The 19,418-nt window shown below is 34.0% G+C and overlaps 1 protein-coding gene across 2 annotated transcripts in view; it reads right to left on the bottom strand.

The window, feature by feature from the left end:
* SPOCK3 (SPARC (osteonectin), cwcv and kazal like domains proteoglycan 3) overlaps positions 1-19,418 on the bottom strand; it is a 467,441-nt gene that overhangs the window by 125,190 nt on the left and 322,833 nt on the right. For both annotated transcript variants that reach the window (XM_070608234.1, XM_008538006.2), the window contains exon 6: positions 16,267-16,381. In XM_070608234.1, the coding sequence (XP_070464335.1) occupies positions 16,267-16,381 (115 nt within the window). The remainder of the gene's footprint in view (positions 1-16,266; positions 16,382-19,418) is intronic.

Here is a 19,418-nt window from a genome sequence, read left to right as displayed (position 1 = left end):
ACAAAATCTTGTCGGAGTTATTATTTATATCATAAACTGAGAACACTAAAGTTTAAATGTCTTTCTCAGGGCTACAGAGCTTACAAATAAATAATAGAACAGGAATTGAACCAAGATTGTAGAGTCCTGTTTTTGCTCCTAAACTATTTATTCAGATAATGTTTCTGTATAAATTAAATTAAAGTTATTTCAGTTTTTAAAATTAGCTTCAAACTCAGAAATTAATTAACTTAAAATAAAAAGCTTGATGCACTAATAATATTTCTCCAATAACCCTTCATTGGCATGAAAGTCTTCACCTCAAGTATCTATAGGGAACGTGAGCTGTACTTTGAGAATCATGGTAGAGATAAACTCTAATATTCCTTCTCTAAGATTCACCGTTTCTACTACATTATTTTGATTTCTGACCAATAAATTCATAGATGTGATTCATTTAATTTAAGCAATTATTTTCTGGCCACTTTCTATAAACAAGGCAGATAGTTGGGGAAGAGGGTGGAACTCAGTAGAAACAAGAGGGATAGATTCAAAAGAAAAGAAGTCAAAATAGCATCAAAGAGCTCAAAAGCAAGTAGGTATTCACTCAGAAGCAAGGAAGAATTTGTTAATATTGTTGAGAGACCATTCCCTATCGGTCTCTTTCTGTCAATATATCTTATAACAGCTTTTGTTCCAAACATGTTTGCATAGCAAACAGTCTTGGGAGATTGTGATAGTGTCTGCTACAGAGCATAGGGCAGATCTTTTGCTGTCCAGCATAATAAAGATGACATCTTCCTCTAGGGGAGAGGTTGGATATGTTTCCTATCAGCGGTCTTATCACTGAGAGTTTCCTAAACTTGTGGTGCCTTAGCTGGGACTCAAACCCACAGTGTGCACAGTATCTCCCTGGGCTGCTCCACATCACACCTGTGGAACTAGAGGTCAAAGGAAATGAATGCGAAGGTGAAGCTTGTGCTGGGAGCCATCAAGTCCTTTGTCTCTGATCTGGGAGTCTCCTGTCTGCTGCCAGCATCTATGAAACTCACATAGGCTAGCTTGGCTTCCAAATAGAGAAAAAAAATCCCAGATTCCTGAAAAATAGAGATCCTTGACAAATAGAAATTATCATAGGTACTGTGCTAAGAACATTATATCTACTTTATACAATTTAATCTTCAAACCTAGTGAATTTTATTTTATCTATATTACAAAATAGGATAGTGAAAATTAGAGTGGTTCACTAATTTTCTCAAGTCAGTGGCAGTATCACTAATATAAGCACATAAGTATCTGATCACAACACCTTGAGTTTAAGCATCAGGACTGCCTGGATACTTAGGTTTTGAATAGAAGACTTTATACAATTTTTAGAAATGTAAATTGTAGAACTTGATCTGGTACATGAAATATATGCAAAACGACAGAAAATTAGGCCAGATGCAAATTTAATGCTTTATCGGAAGAAGTAATGCCTAAAGTTGTAGGATTTTAATAAAAGTTCTTTTGCCTGACCTAGTTAAGTAATTATATCAAGACTTTATATGAACAGACTAGAACATCCGAAGTTTTGCCTAATATGTCCAAATGATAAAGCAGTTTTTCTTAAACAAATATTCGTGTACCTTATTTTTGTTATGCTTAATTGTGACTAAAATCTTTAAAAAATTATCTAATAGGGGAGTGGCTAACATACAACAATTTTTAAAGGATGTATAGAGATATTTGTCATACTTACAATACATGAATTACTAATAACATGTAAGTGTAAATTTATGATATCTTGGCCATTACTTTTTGTAATCAATATCACTTTTCTGTGATATCCTCGCATCTTTAGAAGAATAAGAGGTGGAAACTGTGTATGATTAAAATATTTACATTTGGAAGAAATTAAATCCCTGGTTAGTTTGATATATAGTTTTGGGTTTTCTGGTAGGTACAATTTTTTAGTCTATAAGTATATCAATATTATTGCTATAATAATTTAATTATGGTATTCCTTTCAGTTATTAATATAGCATTTGACATAATGTAAAGGATATTATTTTTATCAACAACACGAAGCTAAAAGAAAAAAATGATTCCTTCAATTTCTGAGGGAATAGGATATTATATCTGGTATTTTTTCCTCAGCCATAGTATTTCCCAATCCTATAATCAAAATGAAGACTTTTCTAACATGGAAGTTCTCAAAAAGTCTACCATCCACACACTCCTTTCAAGAAAATATTAAAGGATGTATGCAAGAAAACCAACGGAGACAACACGAGAAAAAGGAAGATACTGAATCCAAAACATGTGGATATAAAGCAGGAATAGAGGTGATGAGGCTTACAGAGGAGAGCTTACTGCAGGCTGAGACAACAGGTGTGGATTAAAGCAGAAGAGCAGAAAGGTTCAGAACAGAGAAAATGCCAGGCAGAGGACAAACGTTTGCAGGAAATTGGAATGTTGCTTGCCACATGTCCATAAATTGAAACAGCCACATTTCCGTAAATTGAAACAATTCAGAAAAAATTTAGTCAGTTTATTACTCATGAAACAGTGGCCAGCATGAGCTTGTTGTTCACATGGGTTCTCATTGTCCCCCAAGTCCCTAGAGGCATGTGGAACAGGCCCAGTGGAACACTGCACGCTGTGCATCCATGGGGGGTAAACAAATCTCCTCAGAGAAGTAGAAGGCTTTACTGTCATTAAATGTTTGCCCACATAGTCTCTAGGTTCCAAAGATGTTTGCTTGAAAAGATTGTTTAAGACTTATAGAAACACCATGGAGAATTGCCTCCCCATATCACCGAAAATGTGAGTGGCTTTTTCTTATAATTTTTTTCTTTCATCAGAAAGAAAAAGAAAGCTATTCGGAAACTTCATGGAAGCCAGACAGCCTGGTGGCACAGCAGTTAAGGTCCCATGCTCCACTTCAGCAGTCTGGGATTTGATGGTTCAGATCGTGGGTTCAGACCTACGCAATACTCGTCGAGCCATGTAGTGGCAGGCATCCCACATATAAAGTAGAGGAAGATGGGCATGGATGTTAGCTCAGGGCTAGTCTTCCTCAGCAAAAAAAAAAAAACGAAGAAGAGGAAGAAGGAGGAGGATTGGTGTCAGATGTTAGCTCAGGGCTAATCTTCCTCCAAAAAAAGATACTTCATGGAAGAGAGTTATGATTCAAATATAAAGTCAACTAAAACTGGACATTATTTAAGCAACTGATAGTGTTGAAAGGATAATCCATTTGATCTTGGCATTCTCATTTTAGTGTCACAAGGATCATAGCATTAGATACTGGTGATGGACATGTATCTATAGCATAGTAAATTACACTGGTAAAAATCATTTACAGACATAACAATATTAACAGTATTTGTTGATTTTCAACATTGAGAATCAAACTGCAGGCAAATCACAGAAGACATTTTAAGAATAGTAGTTAAGTATAATAAACATAAAATATAAGTAGGTGAAAGAAGGTGAGGTGAATGGGTGGGAGGTATGGAATTAAGGGAGTCTAGTGACATTTTTCTGAAGTTGATGGAACAAAAAATAATTTTACTTTTATTATTTAAAGTTACAAAAATTACCAGTAGAATAACTGTAAAAATAGTTGACCATCACCATTGGGAAGTGGCAGCTGTGGTAGTAAAATAAGTTAAATCTTTATCTTTCAAAATAGACAGTAGATATGGTCTATATTTGATACATCATCAGTGAAGGAATACATGTATCAGGGTAATGATAGGAACAAGTAAAAGAACTATATGTAAAAGTGGTTAGGGGGCTGGCCCGGTGGCACAGCGGTTAAGTTCACACACTCCGCTTCTCAGCAGCCCAGGGTTCGCCGGTTCGGATCCCGGGTGTGGACGTGGCAGTGCTTGGCACGCCCGGAGAAAACCCCTGGCCTCCAAAGCGGAGTGTGCGAATGTAACCACTATGCCACCATGCCAGCCCCCATCAGGTCATTTTTTCCAGAGATAAATCATACTTTCATCATAAAAGATGATTTAGAGAAAATCATGTATTAAAATTCTTGAACATGTTTTTATTTCTGGTAATACAGGTGATTTTACATTTATCTGATATTAGTAATTCTGTAAAAATAATAGAAACAGTAGCCATTTTGCCAATAAGTGGAAATTTGGCATGAATACACTTTGGAAGAAAACACACAAAGAAAGATTACTAAGTAATACATTAGGTGAATTGTCTACTACTGCTGAAATAACTGTCTTCCTGCATCACTCTGGAAACGTTAGAAATGATACCAAGGAGGTACAAACAAAACATCTAAGGAGAGAAAACTAAACGCTATGTTTCCTTGTAGACATCTAAGAATGTTCGTTGTGTAATATTTTATGAAGATTTGGCTTCAGAAAATATACACTGTCAGAATGGGGCCAAGATTGTAGGCGAAGTTAGCCAATAAATTGTTAGACTTTCAACAAGCAACCTAAAATGATTTAGCATTGCTTCTTGTAAACGTATACAGAAACATTTGCTAGTACTCAATTTGCTTTCAAAATCTAATGTCATTCTTTACATATCTCTTCTTGGTAATTATAACAGTACAAATACTGTAAGTTATTTTAGACATATAACCCAAAATATATATTGTTATTGAAACAGCATATGACACATGACCATAATAGAAGAGAGACCGTAAAGAGCCTACGCTAATGATAGTGTACAGGCAACAAGCATAGCTTCAAATCCTGGCTCTGACACTTAGTAGCTATGGGACTTGAGACTGGTTCTCTGTGGTTCAGATTAACCGTCTGTAAAGTGAGGCTACAAATAGAATCCACTTCATAGGCTTTTGTGAGGATTACATGAAATAAGACGTAAAGCAAGTAGAAGAGTACTAAACATATACTAATGAGGATAAATGATATTATCCAGCCCTTTTATTTCTAAATTGCTAAAAGTTTAAGCCCAACAAATTTAAGGGATTTACTCAAAATTTACAAAGGTGGCAAACCTTGGTTGAAATCTGTTTCTTTATTCTTAGAAAGAAATATGCAGAGTATGAGCTTGGAAGACAGAAAGACTATCTGGTAACTGGTTGGGCATATATCCCTTAACTTTATGACCTTCAGTTTCCTCAGGGATCCAACTGGTATACCAATAATACCTACATGTTTTGAGGAGTAAATGAAATAACAGAGCCAAAGTACCTCACACATAACACATGTCAGATATATATTATTTTCACCATTTTCCCTCACATTCTGCATATGTATTGCATTCTCTCAACCCCACCATATTGGCTGAAATGAATTACATGTTGGGAATGGGAGATAAGTAGTGGTTGAAGAAGGAATAAACATTTATTGAATACCAATTACATATGCCAAGTAATGTGTCTGCATTGTTTCATTTAACTCCCCAGTAGACTGAAGTTGCTCTTTCTACAGTCACTACTAACATTGCCAAAGTCTGTGGTTATTTCTCAAGCTTTGTATTATAGAACATTCCTCCTGTATTCAAGAGTCAAGCTCATTACCTCTTACAAGTTAGAATTTATTTCTCCGTTTCTGGGACACAGTTCTCTGCTCTTTCTCATTTTCACCTCATTAATCCTCTATAGATTCTGTTACTCTTCTGTGCCTGTGCTTGTTAGTTTTTCCCGGACCTCTCACCCTGATGTTCTCACTTTTTTACACCTCAGCGGATCTCCAGTGTTTACTGCAACCCACACCTCTTCCCTCAGATGTATAAATAAAATGTGTCTACACTTGGATGGACCACAGACACCTTAAACACCCTGCGTCCAATATTGAACTTAATGATTTTCCCATCTAAACTAGATATTTTAACAGTTTTCTCATCTCTGTTCTATTATCATAATCTTCGCAGGAGTTATCATTGACTCCTGGTCACCTCTCTTTCCTAAATTCAATCAATCAACGAGTCCTGACCATTTAGCTTCCAAAATATTTCCGAATCCATCCCTTGCTTCTTATCTCTAATACTTTAATCAGTATCCTCTCAAGCCCCAATTATTACCAACTTCCTAAATGCTCTTGTCTTTCTATTCCTGCACCACCATATTTAACCTCCACACATCCTAAATTAAATATTTAAAAATCTAATATGGCCTCTCCTCTACATGCTAAATTCACTGAAAATCTTTGTGGACTGGTTTGTTCAAATATTTACCCAAAATATTACGTTGTTGTGACTTATTATTCGTGGACTTTTAAAAATATGATTCCCAAATAAACGACTCAAATTTAATAGTGAAAAGATAAAAAACGAAAACCATGAAGACCTTCAAAATATACTTTTAAAAGTATTTGTTGAGGTGTATAGAATACAATGTAATATAATTTTACTATTGTTAGTATTCTCAAATTGAAAAAAAATGCACAGGCATAGTTTACATTCTTTAACCTGTAAATAGAAACATCAATCACAATTGCATTATTATTATTATTATTTTTTGAGGAACATTAGTCCTGAGCTAACATCTGTGGCCAATCCTCCTCTTTTTGCTGAGGAAGACTGGCCCTGAGATAACATCTGTAACCATCCTCCTCTACTTTATATGTGGGACGCCTACCACAGCATGGTGTGCCAAGCGGTGCCATGTCCACACCCGGATCTGAACCAGCAAACCCCAGGCCACAAAGGGGAATGTGGGCACTTAACCACTGTGCAACCAGGCCAGACCCTACATTGTTTTATTTTGTTATTTAGACATTTGCAAAGTAACAGATAAATTGATACATAATTAACAGAACCTATTCTATTTTTACCATAAAATCATTCAGTAAATTCATGAATAGTATTTCATCAAGGGATTTAAAAAAGTATTATTACAAAAATAAAGAAGTATAACCTTATGACCCAGCCATCCCACTACTGGGTATCTATCCTAAGAACCTGAAATCAGCAATTCCAAAAGTCCCATGCACCCCTATGTTCATCGCAGCATTATTCACAATAGCCAAATCATGGAACCAACCTAAGTGCCCAGCAACTGATGATTGGATAAAGAAGATATGGTATATATATACAATAGAATACTACTCAGCCATAAAAAAGGGCAAAGTCGTCCCATTCATAACAACATGGATAGACCTTGAGGGTATTATGTTGAGTGAAATAAGCCAGACAGAGAAAGACGAACTCTATATGACTCCACTCTTAGGTGGTAGTTAACATACAGACAAAGAGAACTGATTGGTGGTTACCAGGGGAAAGGAGGGGTGGGGGGAGGGCACTAAGGGTGAAGTGGTGTACCTACAACATGACTAATAATAATGTACAACTGTAATTTCACAAGGTTGTTAACTATCATAATCTTAATAAAAAATGAAGTATAGAGTAGCATATACAGTGCCTTTAGCTCAACTAAATTACTTGTTCTAAATGATTTTTACAGAAAAAGAATATATTCTCATTTTTTCTGCTTTGAATTCAGTCGAGGTTCATGCTTTCTTTCTTCCACAAAATATAGATGATACCACTTCTATATCTAATGTTAACTTTTTTCCCTATTTTCTGAAATATCAAACCAATATTTCTTTTTTTTTTTTTTTTTTTTTTTTGGAGGAAGATTAGCCCTCAGCTAACTACTGCCAGTCCTCCTCTTTTTGCTGAGGAAGCCTGGCTCTGAGCTAACATCCGTGCCCATCTTCCTCTAGTTTATACGTGGGACGCCTACCACAGCATGGCTGCCAAGCAGTGCCATGTCCGCACCCGGGATCCGAACCAGCGAACCCCGGGCCGCCGAGAAGCGGAACGTGCGAACTTAACCGCTGCGCCACCGGGCCGGCCCCTCAAACCAATATTTCTTTGAGACTATATAAATACTTCATTGATTTTGCTTTCCTTTCCTATTTTGAGACTTAAAATTATCTTCAGGATCCTGGGAACTCATTGAGAGATTGAAAAAAATCTGGTAAACTACATAAAGAAACTATAATTTAAACTCTGAAATAGTATTTCAAAAGACTGTTCAGAATGTGCGACGCTAAATCTCAAATATATTTTTGATATCTTTATGTACAAAATAATTTCACAGAGTATCTTTTAAATACAAGTCAATTGGCCCCACTTGTACATTCGGAAAGCTAATAATTCTATATTAGAAGTAGAACAGCAAACATTTCATTATCTTACATTATCTTTAATATTGGTAAAAGACAATACCATTTAGTATGGGGTAGATTATACTGTTTTATTTTTTTATTTATTTATATTTTTTTAAGATTGGCACCTGAGCTAACAACTGTTGCCAATCTTTTTTTTTCTTCCTGCTTTTTCTCCCCAAATGCCCTCAGTACATACTTGTATATATTTTAGTTGTGGGTCCTTCTAGTTGTGGCACGTGGGACACCGCCTCAATGTGGCCTGATGAGTGGTGCCCTGTCAGCACCCAGGATCCGAACCAGCGAAACCCTGGGCGCTGTAGCAGAGCGCGAGAACTTAAGCATTCAGCCACGTGGCCGGCCCCAAGATTATACTCTTTCAGATAAGTGTTGTGTGGCTAGGGGGACAGTGAGCATGTGTATTATTGGAAACACGTAATTTTATACTTTATTTGTGATTGTGTAATTACTATTTATTTTTTTCCTTCTTTTAAGCTTGAATGGAATGGTTTCCGGTTTAAGATTAAAACCTTTAAAGAACATAGAAGACGAGACCAGTACGATAGAGGTTTGAGCACAGAGACAGTTTGGATAACAGCATCTCTCTGTCCGATGTAATTTTATTTGTTCTTTTAAGAAATGTACACGTTTTACCATATGAATCTCAAGAAAAGGGATGACATATCAAACTCTTAATAAATTTCAATATATCTATTTTAAACCCAGAAATGTTCAATTTCGGACTTCCATCTTTTGGTCGTTTTACAGTCTAATGTTCACCTATCCGTGCTGGGACGCCATATCACAGTTGATGTCGGTTCTGATCGGGCTTGTGTCAGTTCGGTTTGTTGGGGCCCATTTCACACTTGTTAAATATTGCTATCACCCCTGCTTTTAAAAAAGTGCGTATATTGCATATTGTAAAGAATTATTTTCAAAAAGAAATGTCAGATTATATGCTGGAAAGGACTTAACCAAGGAATATTTATAAATAGTCCTTTGGTGTTGCAAGAATTAATACAAGACCATCCTCATTTTTTATACCTAATAGCATACAAAGGCATAAACTCAGACTACTAAATTTCCAACTAGAATTTATTAGGAAGATAAAAATTAATCCCACAATAATTTCATGTAGAAAATAAAATATTTGTGTAAAATTTGAAATTAATCAGTTAAATAGTAATACACAAAAAATAGTTCTTCAGAGAAGAGCTATAATAATCTCCACATTGAAAACCATACCTTTCCAGGTTATGTTCTATTTTCAAAGAAATATTAATTTTTTATTTTTATATTTTGGCTGAAGAAAATTTGCCCTGAGCTAAAATCTGTTGTCAATCTTCCTCTTTTTTTTTGTATTTGAGCTGCCACCAAAACGTGGTCACTGATGAGTGGTATAGGTCCACACCTGGGAACTGAGCCTGGGCCACCGAAGTGGAGCACATTGAACTTAACCACCAGGCTACCAGGGCTGGCCCCCAAAATATTAATTTTAATCCAAGAGTGTCTTTCAAATATTCCAAAAGGTTAAACTTCATTTTTACTATAAATCATGCCACAGTCTGCAATAATTTTATTTTCTATGAATCTAATAAAACAAAATTATGGAAGAACTTATCATTTAAGAATATTATTTTTCTTGGAGAAGTATGCATGTTCCCAGAGTATATCAATACATTGATGTTAAAGTGTTTCTTTTGAAAATTCATTTCATTATACAGGGGATATTTTTTAAAAGTCCATTATAGAAATGAAATGTTAAAACTAAATTTTTTTGCCACTTGGAGAAAGACATACATAAGTTCCTAGTCATTGTTCATTCTTTAAATAAATAAATGTATAATCATAGCACAATATGATTTTATTTTTATTTTATTTTATTTTTCTTAATAAGGCTCCACAGGACTCAGAGCAATGAAACAAGCAGAGAAAAACATGACTCTGTCACATCACAGAAGACCTGATCCTCATATCTTGTCTTACTGTGGATAAAAACTAACAGGCTTTCTAGTTTAGCATGCAGAAAGACAACTGAAGACTTTACAAATCTATAGCTCCCCACATCTATTTAAAAACATTTCAATCCCACTCTTAGATGGAGTATCTCTTGTTAAAAGGAGAGCTATCTTTTTCTTTATGTTGTTGTTGAATGATTTCTAACTCTACTCCAAAAGTTCATGGGCACCAATAACCTCTGATACAAGAGGGACTTCAAACTATTCCTTCTCTACCTGTGCCTGATGTGGGTCCCAAGAAAGAACAAAAGCAAGCACAACGTCCTTGTACTTTGTTGCTGAACCCATTGCGCTTACGAATGTGTGGCTGACATCAAGGCCCAATGTTTGAAAAAAAGGACTTTCAGTCACTCTTGGCAACAGCGTACAAATCATTGAAATTTCTTTCTCCTAACCTTCTTTCTAGTCTTATTGTGCCAGCTTTGCATTTTAATACACACATATTCTGATATCAACTAATTAGCAAAAGCCAAGTACTGAAAAATTTAAGAAACTAAATAAACTAACTCCACAAAATTATAATTGCTAAAACACTGAAGAAATGAAGGTATAGGCATTAGCAAATATGTTTAGAGTTGTTAAGATGATTATTATCTTTCCTGAAGATCTTAAATGACCTAAAAAGGTTGTTTTTAATTACAAAAATAATATCACATACAACTTAGGTTAATGCATTTAAAAATCTAAATAAGTAGACATTTATTTGAGAAAGCATAAATTAACATAATTATATCAAGAAGATATACATACACACACACTGAAAAGGCCAGTAGCTATGAAAGAACGTGATTTATCAAAGAAAATAACCAATAATAGCTCCTATGCCACAGAATTCTTCTGTTGTGATATTTCAAATTGTCAACATACAGATAATTTTCAAAGTATATAAATACCATTGCCTATAAAAAGATGAAAACTCTCCAACGTTTTTGTAACCAAACCTGATAAAAGAGCATAAAAACTAAAATTACAAATAACATTTAATGTATGAGAAAATTCTATAACTTATCAGAATTCAACAGCATATTACAAGTATCAATTAAGACAAAATAGAAATGCAAAGATGGTTTAATTTGAGGAAATACACCCATAGATATTTATGATTTTTCTGTTTTATGTTTTATAGATGAAGGAAACTGATGCTGGTAAATTTAAATATATTGCCAAGACCAGACAGCCAGTGCAGATCTGAGATTCTAAAATCTATACTCTTAGCCAATAAATTATGCTACCCCACAGGATAATAAGACATAAAACTAAAAGAAATTCTGTAAAATAGTTAAAATACACACACACAATCAGAACAGGAGTAAGCAAGTCTAGCACGTAGGCCATTAGAGTTACTGTGATTGAGCGTCTGCTTAATTCTGACACTCTTAGAGAATAAACCATAAGGGAAAATATATTGAGTTACATGATTCTCAGCTTCTGATAAAAGGAACCTTGAGTTATGCAAAAAAATGCAGGTGAGGATACAGTGGAAACTATGAACCACAGGCCTAGAAAAAATAAGCTGGTATTTTTTGTTGCATTCTGTAAATCATACAGATTACTAAATTTGGTTATCTCTTCTGCATCCTGTGCTTGTCCATTATATCCAATTGGATCTCAAGCTTTGTGAATTCCATCTCAACAATACTATTCAAATTCAATTTTTCCTCTTATTCCTACATCTACTATCCTTGCTGGGCTCTGATTGCCTTCTTTCCAAACTACTGAAAAAGTCTTCTAAATGCATCTCCTCCACCCCACCCAAACCAAAAACATTACCTCTGTAGCACAATAACACAGATAAAACCTAGAAAAACTGTTTCGGGAATGCTAACTCTGCTCAAGAACTTCAGCTTCTTTCATCTCCTGTAATGACCAATTTACACCATATCCTTCTTAAAAGTACCCTACACACCAACACAAACGGAAGGCTTAATTTCCTCACATGTGCCTCACGCCTTTGATGCCTTCAGAGTTCCATCTTCTTTTTCTATTCTGTCATCTCTCAGCTGGCTTTATCTGTCGAACTCTTTGTTTTACTTTTTAAGTAAAAATTGTACATATTTAAGGTATACATCATGATGATTTGACATATGTATACACATAGTGAAACGATTGCTACAGTCAAACTAATTAACGTATCTCCTCCTGACATAGTTACCACTTTGAATGTGTTTATATGTATGTAGTGAGAACATCTGAAATCTATTCTCTCAGCAAATTTCTAGTATTCAATACAGTATTATTAACTACAGTCATCATGCTGTATAGTAGATCTTTAGACTTAGTCACCCTACATAACTGCAGCTTTGTACCCTTTGAGCAACATGTCTCCATTTCCCCCACCTCCTTGCCCATGATAACCAGTATTCTACTCTGTGCTTCTGTGTATTCAACTTTTTTAGATTCCACATATAAGAGAGATCATGTAGTTTTTTTCTTTCTTTGTCTGGCTTACTTCGCTTAGCATAGCATCCTCCAGGTTCATCATGTTGTTTCAAATGGCAGGCTCTCCTTCTTTTTAAGGCTTAATAATATTCTCTCTGTATATAGAATGGACCCTTCAGTTGTTTCCACATCTTGGCAATTGTAAATAATGCTGCAACGAGCATAGGAACACAGATATCTCTTTAAGGTACTGATTTCATTTCCGTCAGATATATACCCAGAAGTGGGATTGCTGAATCATATGGTAGTTCTATTTTTAATTTTTTGAGGAACTTCCATGCGTTTTTCTATAATGGCTGCACCCATTTACCTTCCCACCAACACTGCACAAGGGTTTCCTTTTCTCTATGCCCTCACCAACACTTGTTTTCTTTTATCTTTTTGATAACATTGAAATCTTTTATAGGTTCTCTTCCATTTCTATGGCTCTCTCTATTAAAATTCAAATTATGAAGGTGTGTGAGTACATTTAGATACATAGATGCCTGTTGGGGTGAGGGTAAAAAATATTAAAGTGATATTCAAAATTAATAAAAAATTTAAAAGAGTAGATATACAAAACCATAATAACTACATAAAACCCATAATAATAAGAAAAGTATTTGGGATCATAAAATACTCAATTTTGAAACCAAGGAAAAATGTCAAAAGATTCTTCTAAATCTAGGCAATCAAATGAATAACCGAATGGAGCACTTATAATATAGGTCTCAAGTTTACTGTGCTTATGCACCAGTTATGTAGATAATTTATGATATGTCTGCAGTAGACTCCTCTGAGTTTGGATTTACCAACTGCAAAATACTTGCTTTCTAAGTTCCTTCCCAACATTCTTAATCTTTGATTCTGCAAGTCCTTCTAAAATTTAGGATTGCATTTTACGTATGTATACAAAATCTGTGGAAAATGGTCCATGCTCACAACTATGAATCTCATATTAACCTGGCTATATGAAATATACTAGAGGCCTTTACAAATCAGCTGAAATGTCAATATTCTGTGAATTAAATTGACTAACTTTCCAAATGATGGTTGTATATTTGTGATCAAACAATAAATATATTTTTTAAAAAAGGAAGTAATCTACTAAACGGACCTAGAAGCACTGGCTTTTGTAATCTTGATTTTACGAGTTAGAAAAATGGAAAACTGTACGGTTAAGTTACTGATTGAAGAGGGGTATGCTTATTTACTTATGTCAAATGAAAATCTAGAATTTTTAAAATGTAAATTACCTATTTTTCTTTATTTAGGTTTTTGAATGTATATACTTGGACAAGTTTATCACCATCAATTACTGAATACACAAGAAGAACAGAGGAGAACTTTATTTTTTTCCTAGTATATAAAGGAAATGTATTTTTATTAGTTTCAATATATTTCAAGTTGATTTGAAGATTTCTTTCTGCTTTTAACACAGCGACAACATACTATGGTGTCAGTTTGACCTCAAATGTAGGAAATCAGAAAGATTTAAGAACTATTCTATTGTTGGTAGTTTCTTCCTCACTTTTTCTAGAACAGAGATGCTATTCAATAAAATTTCCTGCACTGCACAGTCTAAAAAAGGCATACTCCCAACGTAAATGACAGCTGAAAGATTAGAAATGATACTGAACGAAGTTTTACATTTCCCACATCTCTTGGCCTTTGGCACCGTGTAGAAATGACATTCACAATTTTCTGTTCTACTTTTCCATAGCACCTAGCAAAATCCTGTATTGTTTTGCCCTGACAGTCCATTAGAGCAGAATTAGTTTAAATTTGTCTTGCCTCACTTTCTATGCACAATTGAACACAAATGATCTTTATCCCCTGAAGATACGACTTTAAGAAAAGTTTTCTTCCTCACAATATAAACATTGTACAGAGAATTTGAGCCATATGAAACATAATTATTGTTTATTCACAAGGTATCCTCCTCTTTGATATGTTACCTTCCATATTGAATGTATATTGAGTTCCTTTTGAGGTTTGTGGAAGGTTATGATAAATTGACACTGCATCAAATATATCTTCTCATTCAAAACTAAGTTTAAAAGCAGGAAATCTTATTGAAGGGAAAGCTCGGTGAAAGGCTTTGATGTACTAGAGGTCTACACTTATTATAACTACTCCTTCTTAAATGGTGTTCTTAAGAGCCTCCATGAAAAGAATGAGACATGGATATTGAACACCAAGGTAGGATTCACTTCATACCTGAAGAGATTTTCAGAGGAAAACGTATTCAATTATGTAAATAGGGAGTGGGGATGAGGAAGGTAGAGATATTGCACTACTTTAGTTACAAGAAAAATATAATTAGCTCTTAATTATACGAGGGCTGATTAATATAGTCAAGCTCATGCTAAACATCCTTGTTTGGTTATATTGGACTTAGCAGACTGGGCAGATGGAGCTGGAATCCATAAGGAACCAAGCTCTGAAGCTCGCCTTGGGCCTGTAAGGCAACAAGGATGAGGTTTAAAGAATGGGACTCCTGGAAGGCAACTTAGAATCTTTCTTCCACCAGTTGGTGTCTTTCTGCACATTGCCTAATGTTTGAGCACTGGCTTACCATTAATTTGCAAATTAACTAATTTACTTTTGAATAATAAAATTGATTGGTTGCTTTACTAAGGGCAATGCTATAATATAGTTTAATTTTAAATTATCTTAAATATTACATAATGAGTAAAGACCAATATAAATGGCATAGTTGAATTTTAGAAGTTTTATCTGTAATAAAATATCCATCATCGGACTGTAACAGGGAATATCAAGTTTATCATGTTTTTAAGAAAATACACAATTTCCATTAAATAAACTTCATATTAACTAAGATTGTTTGCTATCTGCATATTCATTGTTCACATTTTTTAGAAAAAAAGGCAAAAATCAACTCTCCACATTAAGGGCCAATGATAACAATTATTAAATTACAAGATTCAGAGAGTTATAAAATATATAATAGATGTCGATGATTGTGCTCTGTGAAAGAGTCTTTGACTTAAAGAAACATCTATTTTCTCTACATTTCCTTCTTTATCTGTAGTCACACAGAACTGGAACTAGCAGCCATGGAGGTTACTTTAAAATCATAAACAATATCTCAAATACATAAATAATACCATGTACACTACAATAAATAATCTACAAAAAAACAAATTATATACTACGACACATATCAAGTTAAGCGTATTTTACTATTTTATTGGACAAAGAACAGATAAAAATACAGAATTAAAAACTCCAGATCTAATCAAAAGAAAGTTTAATTTATGAAATTCTTCAATAGGAAATTTTATCCACACACACACACTCCATATGGGGTAGACATTTTCATTTCAAAAGATTGTACTAATTGACCAGCTTCACTCTGACCAAACTACTTTATCACTGGCTATGTTACCACTGTTCATTTGGTTGCTCCAAAAGAAAACTTGGATGTAAAACTCACATTTTAGACAAAATAATTATAGAAGACATTGCTTTAGATTTCTTATGTATGGTGAGTATGCAAGAAAGAAGCATCCAGCTATCACTATGGAGATAAATGGAAATCTATAGAAAAATATTATTTGCTATAATAATTGAAGCTAAAGGAAAAGAAACTTCACTTACAATACAACTACTGTTATGTATTTTTATAAAAGTAAATTTCATTGTGTATTTAATTGCTTAATATTTATTGCAAAACATTTTAATAGAGGGAATCAATATAAAATTATAAGTAAATTGGCATCACTTACCTCTCTTAACATTTCTGCTTGTACTTGTGGACTTATCTGAAGGACAAGGGCAACGTCCTTCACATTTGACTGAGATCTGTTTTCCTAAGACACATGTCTGATATTCTAGTTTGCACTGTAGAAAAAGATAAAACAATAATAATTCTAATATATTTAGTTATATCAATAAAAAGTCAAAAATGTGACAATATTACAGTTGCAATTTTATTATACATGCTATGGAGAAAGATAAATCAATGGCAGAGAACAAACAGCATTGCACCTGAATTCAAGTCTTATGCATACCATTTCCTAAATGCAGCATTAGGGGCTAGTTTTCTAAATGTTTTCAGCCTCTATTTTCCTATATGAATAATTGAGATATTAAGACTGAACCTACAGCTCTTTAAGAATCAAACAGCAGTAGCTACCATGAACCAGGCTCTCAGTTAATATTAACAAAATCTGAATGAAATTAAAGGCAAATAATAAAAATTATTACATCACACGAGGGTTTTTTTTTTTAGTTTGGTTTTTCTTTGACTTTATTTGTAAACATTACTCTCCGCAGAATTTTAAGCCTAAGTACCCTTAACTCATTCTTAAGGTGATATTTTATAACTGCACATTTGATATGATTAAAAATATTGTAAAGCTACTCCATCTTTCAAGAGGCAATAATTATCTTCCTACTCTACAAGAAATAGATCTTGCTAATTCTGAAGTAATGTGATTTCTTTAGTGGCTACGTCCATAATTTGCTCAGTGCAAATTATTTTAAAAGTAAATAGGGTAGACTTTCTGGCTCCCATCGACAAATGCACCAGTGACTAATTTAATTCAGCTTCAGCTGATAACAAGAAGCACTGAATACACCCAATGACTAAACAGATTACACACATCTGTGCAACATTTTTTTTCCTTGTCAAATAACTCTCTAATGGACAAGCAAAATTCTTAACTAGCCCTGCAACAAATGATTAAGAATTATTACACTTGGAACATACTTGTAGTGACTTAGTGGGCCTTTTTGGAGGAATAAACTCTTTCAAAGGTATTATTTCTCATTATTCAATATTTCAATAACTGAACAAAATGAACTTGTCATCTAAAATCACAATGAATTTTAAGTGTAATTACAAATGCCCAGGAACTAATCAAAAGTAGAAAGAGTTAAGAAATTATGAGTGCTTTGATGAAAGCCAAATAATTTATATAAAACTTTGAGACTTGAAATCTCATATTCTTTATGGTTACTTCTTTTAACTTAGTACTTCAGAACCCTGGATTGGGTCACAAGAAAATTCTGACTCATGACATAATTTAAGAAAAGTTCAAGAGCAATTGTAAGTGGTATATGAACAGGCAAAGTCAAAAGTCAATATTAATTATAGCTAATATTGAATTTTGAAATTTGAAAATATGTTTGCTCCCTTCCAAGATACATTACGCTTTACTCATTTACATTTTAAATGTAGTTTATTTTAGCAATGATTTTTTATTCAAAGAAGATGAAAGTTTGAAAAATACTTGAATGAACAACAAAAATACATGAGGTGTTAGTTTATTAAAAAGGTGAATCACGTATTTTCTGTTTAAAAGTTGAGGTGTCATTGTTTGTAATGTTATTTACCAAGGAAGTAATTTACAAGAAAAGAGCACAATCTTTATAAAAATTTAACTTGCATCAAAAAAGTTTCACCTCTTAGCTAATTTTCTTTGACATAATTATAACTTAAATATTTCAAAGCTGTCTGCAAGATTTGAGTTAAATGATAAAGTTACAGTTTTGCAAAAGAATTGCTTTATAAATGAAACAATTTCTCTTTCAGAATGATTCTACAGAACACTTTGTTTCTGGATGTGTTTCTGTAAAGAGCGGCAGAATCAAACGTACAGCAAATATACCCCATGCGCACAGTTAATGAATCTAGCTTCCTGTAATCAGAAAACCATTTAGTTGTATTTACTTATGGATTGATTTGGAAAAAAAAAGGAGTCTTCATGAAGAATTTTATTCAAAGAATACTAAGACATGAAAAGTGTTATTTTAAAACATTTTTTACCTACATCCACTGATTGCATTTCTAATTAATAATGTCCAATTTACTTAATTATCCCAAAGCTGAAATATTTATCAAGGTATAAGTGAACTAAAATATCACATAAAGGGCATGCTCATTAGTCTATAATTACCAAAAAATGCAAATACTGTAGAGAAAGACATGATTAATGCTTTCCTGATTAAGACCCTGAGTATTGAGAACACAAGTTATGAGATATTGTGAAAAGCAAGCCTGCAGAATGATTTTTCAGTGGTCAAAATTGACACTTGTCACGGAAAGTAAGTTAAAGTCTTGGCTTCATAACAAGATCAAAGAAGAAAATATGATCTTACTAGGAGAGATCGAGGCTGCCCAAAGAAAAGACCTCAGCCATCAGGGTCAGCAAAGACTGGGAGAGGCTACTGTTACAGGTCTTCAAGATGACGCAATCACCACGGCCATGGGAGATGGCTTCAATCAGAGATTCTCAGATGGAGATGATTTTGCCCCCCAGGGGACATCTGGAGACATTTTTAGTTGTCTCAACTAGCCGGTTAGGGGGATTGCTCTGGCCCCAACTAGTTACAGCCAGAAATGCTGCTAAAAATCTTACAATGCACAGGTCAGCCCCCCAAAATAAAGCATTATCTGAACTCAAATGTCAGTAGTGCATAGTTTGAGAAGCCCTGATGTAGGCACTGGTCCACTGAAAGACAAAGAATGGATTAAATGGATTAACTAAACTCCCAAGATCTGTTCCATATTTCCTTAGGAATTTTTTCTTGGGCATTCATGAAAGTAATGCATATAAAACAAAAACAATGGTATAAAAAACTACCAACTACAGGGACTTTGATTATCCAGAAAAAGCAGAAAATGAAAATCAGCTAAAACAACAAAATACAGTTTATAAATTACTATTTTCATTGTGGCATCACTATGTGTCAAGAACTGTGACAAGCAGTGTTGATACTTTAGCCTTTTGATCATCAAAATAAGATAGGTTTTTTTTATATAAATTTTACACGTGAAGCTTAGAGACCTTATGCAACTGATCAAAAATATATGGCTAAAATAGGATTCAAGCACTATTTTATAGTGCTTCCAATGTAGAACAAGTATAGAATT

This window comes from Equus przewalskii, chromosome 2, assembly GCF_037783145.1.
Source record: "Equus przewalskii isolate Varuska chromosome 2, EquPr2, whole genome shotgun sequence".
NCBI lineage: Eukaryota > Metazoa > Chordata > Mammalia > Perissodactyla > Equidae > Equus > Equus przewalskii.
Note: the sequence above shows the minus strand (reverse complement) of the source record. Positions and strands in the feature narration are given on the sequence as shown.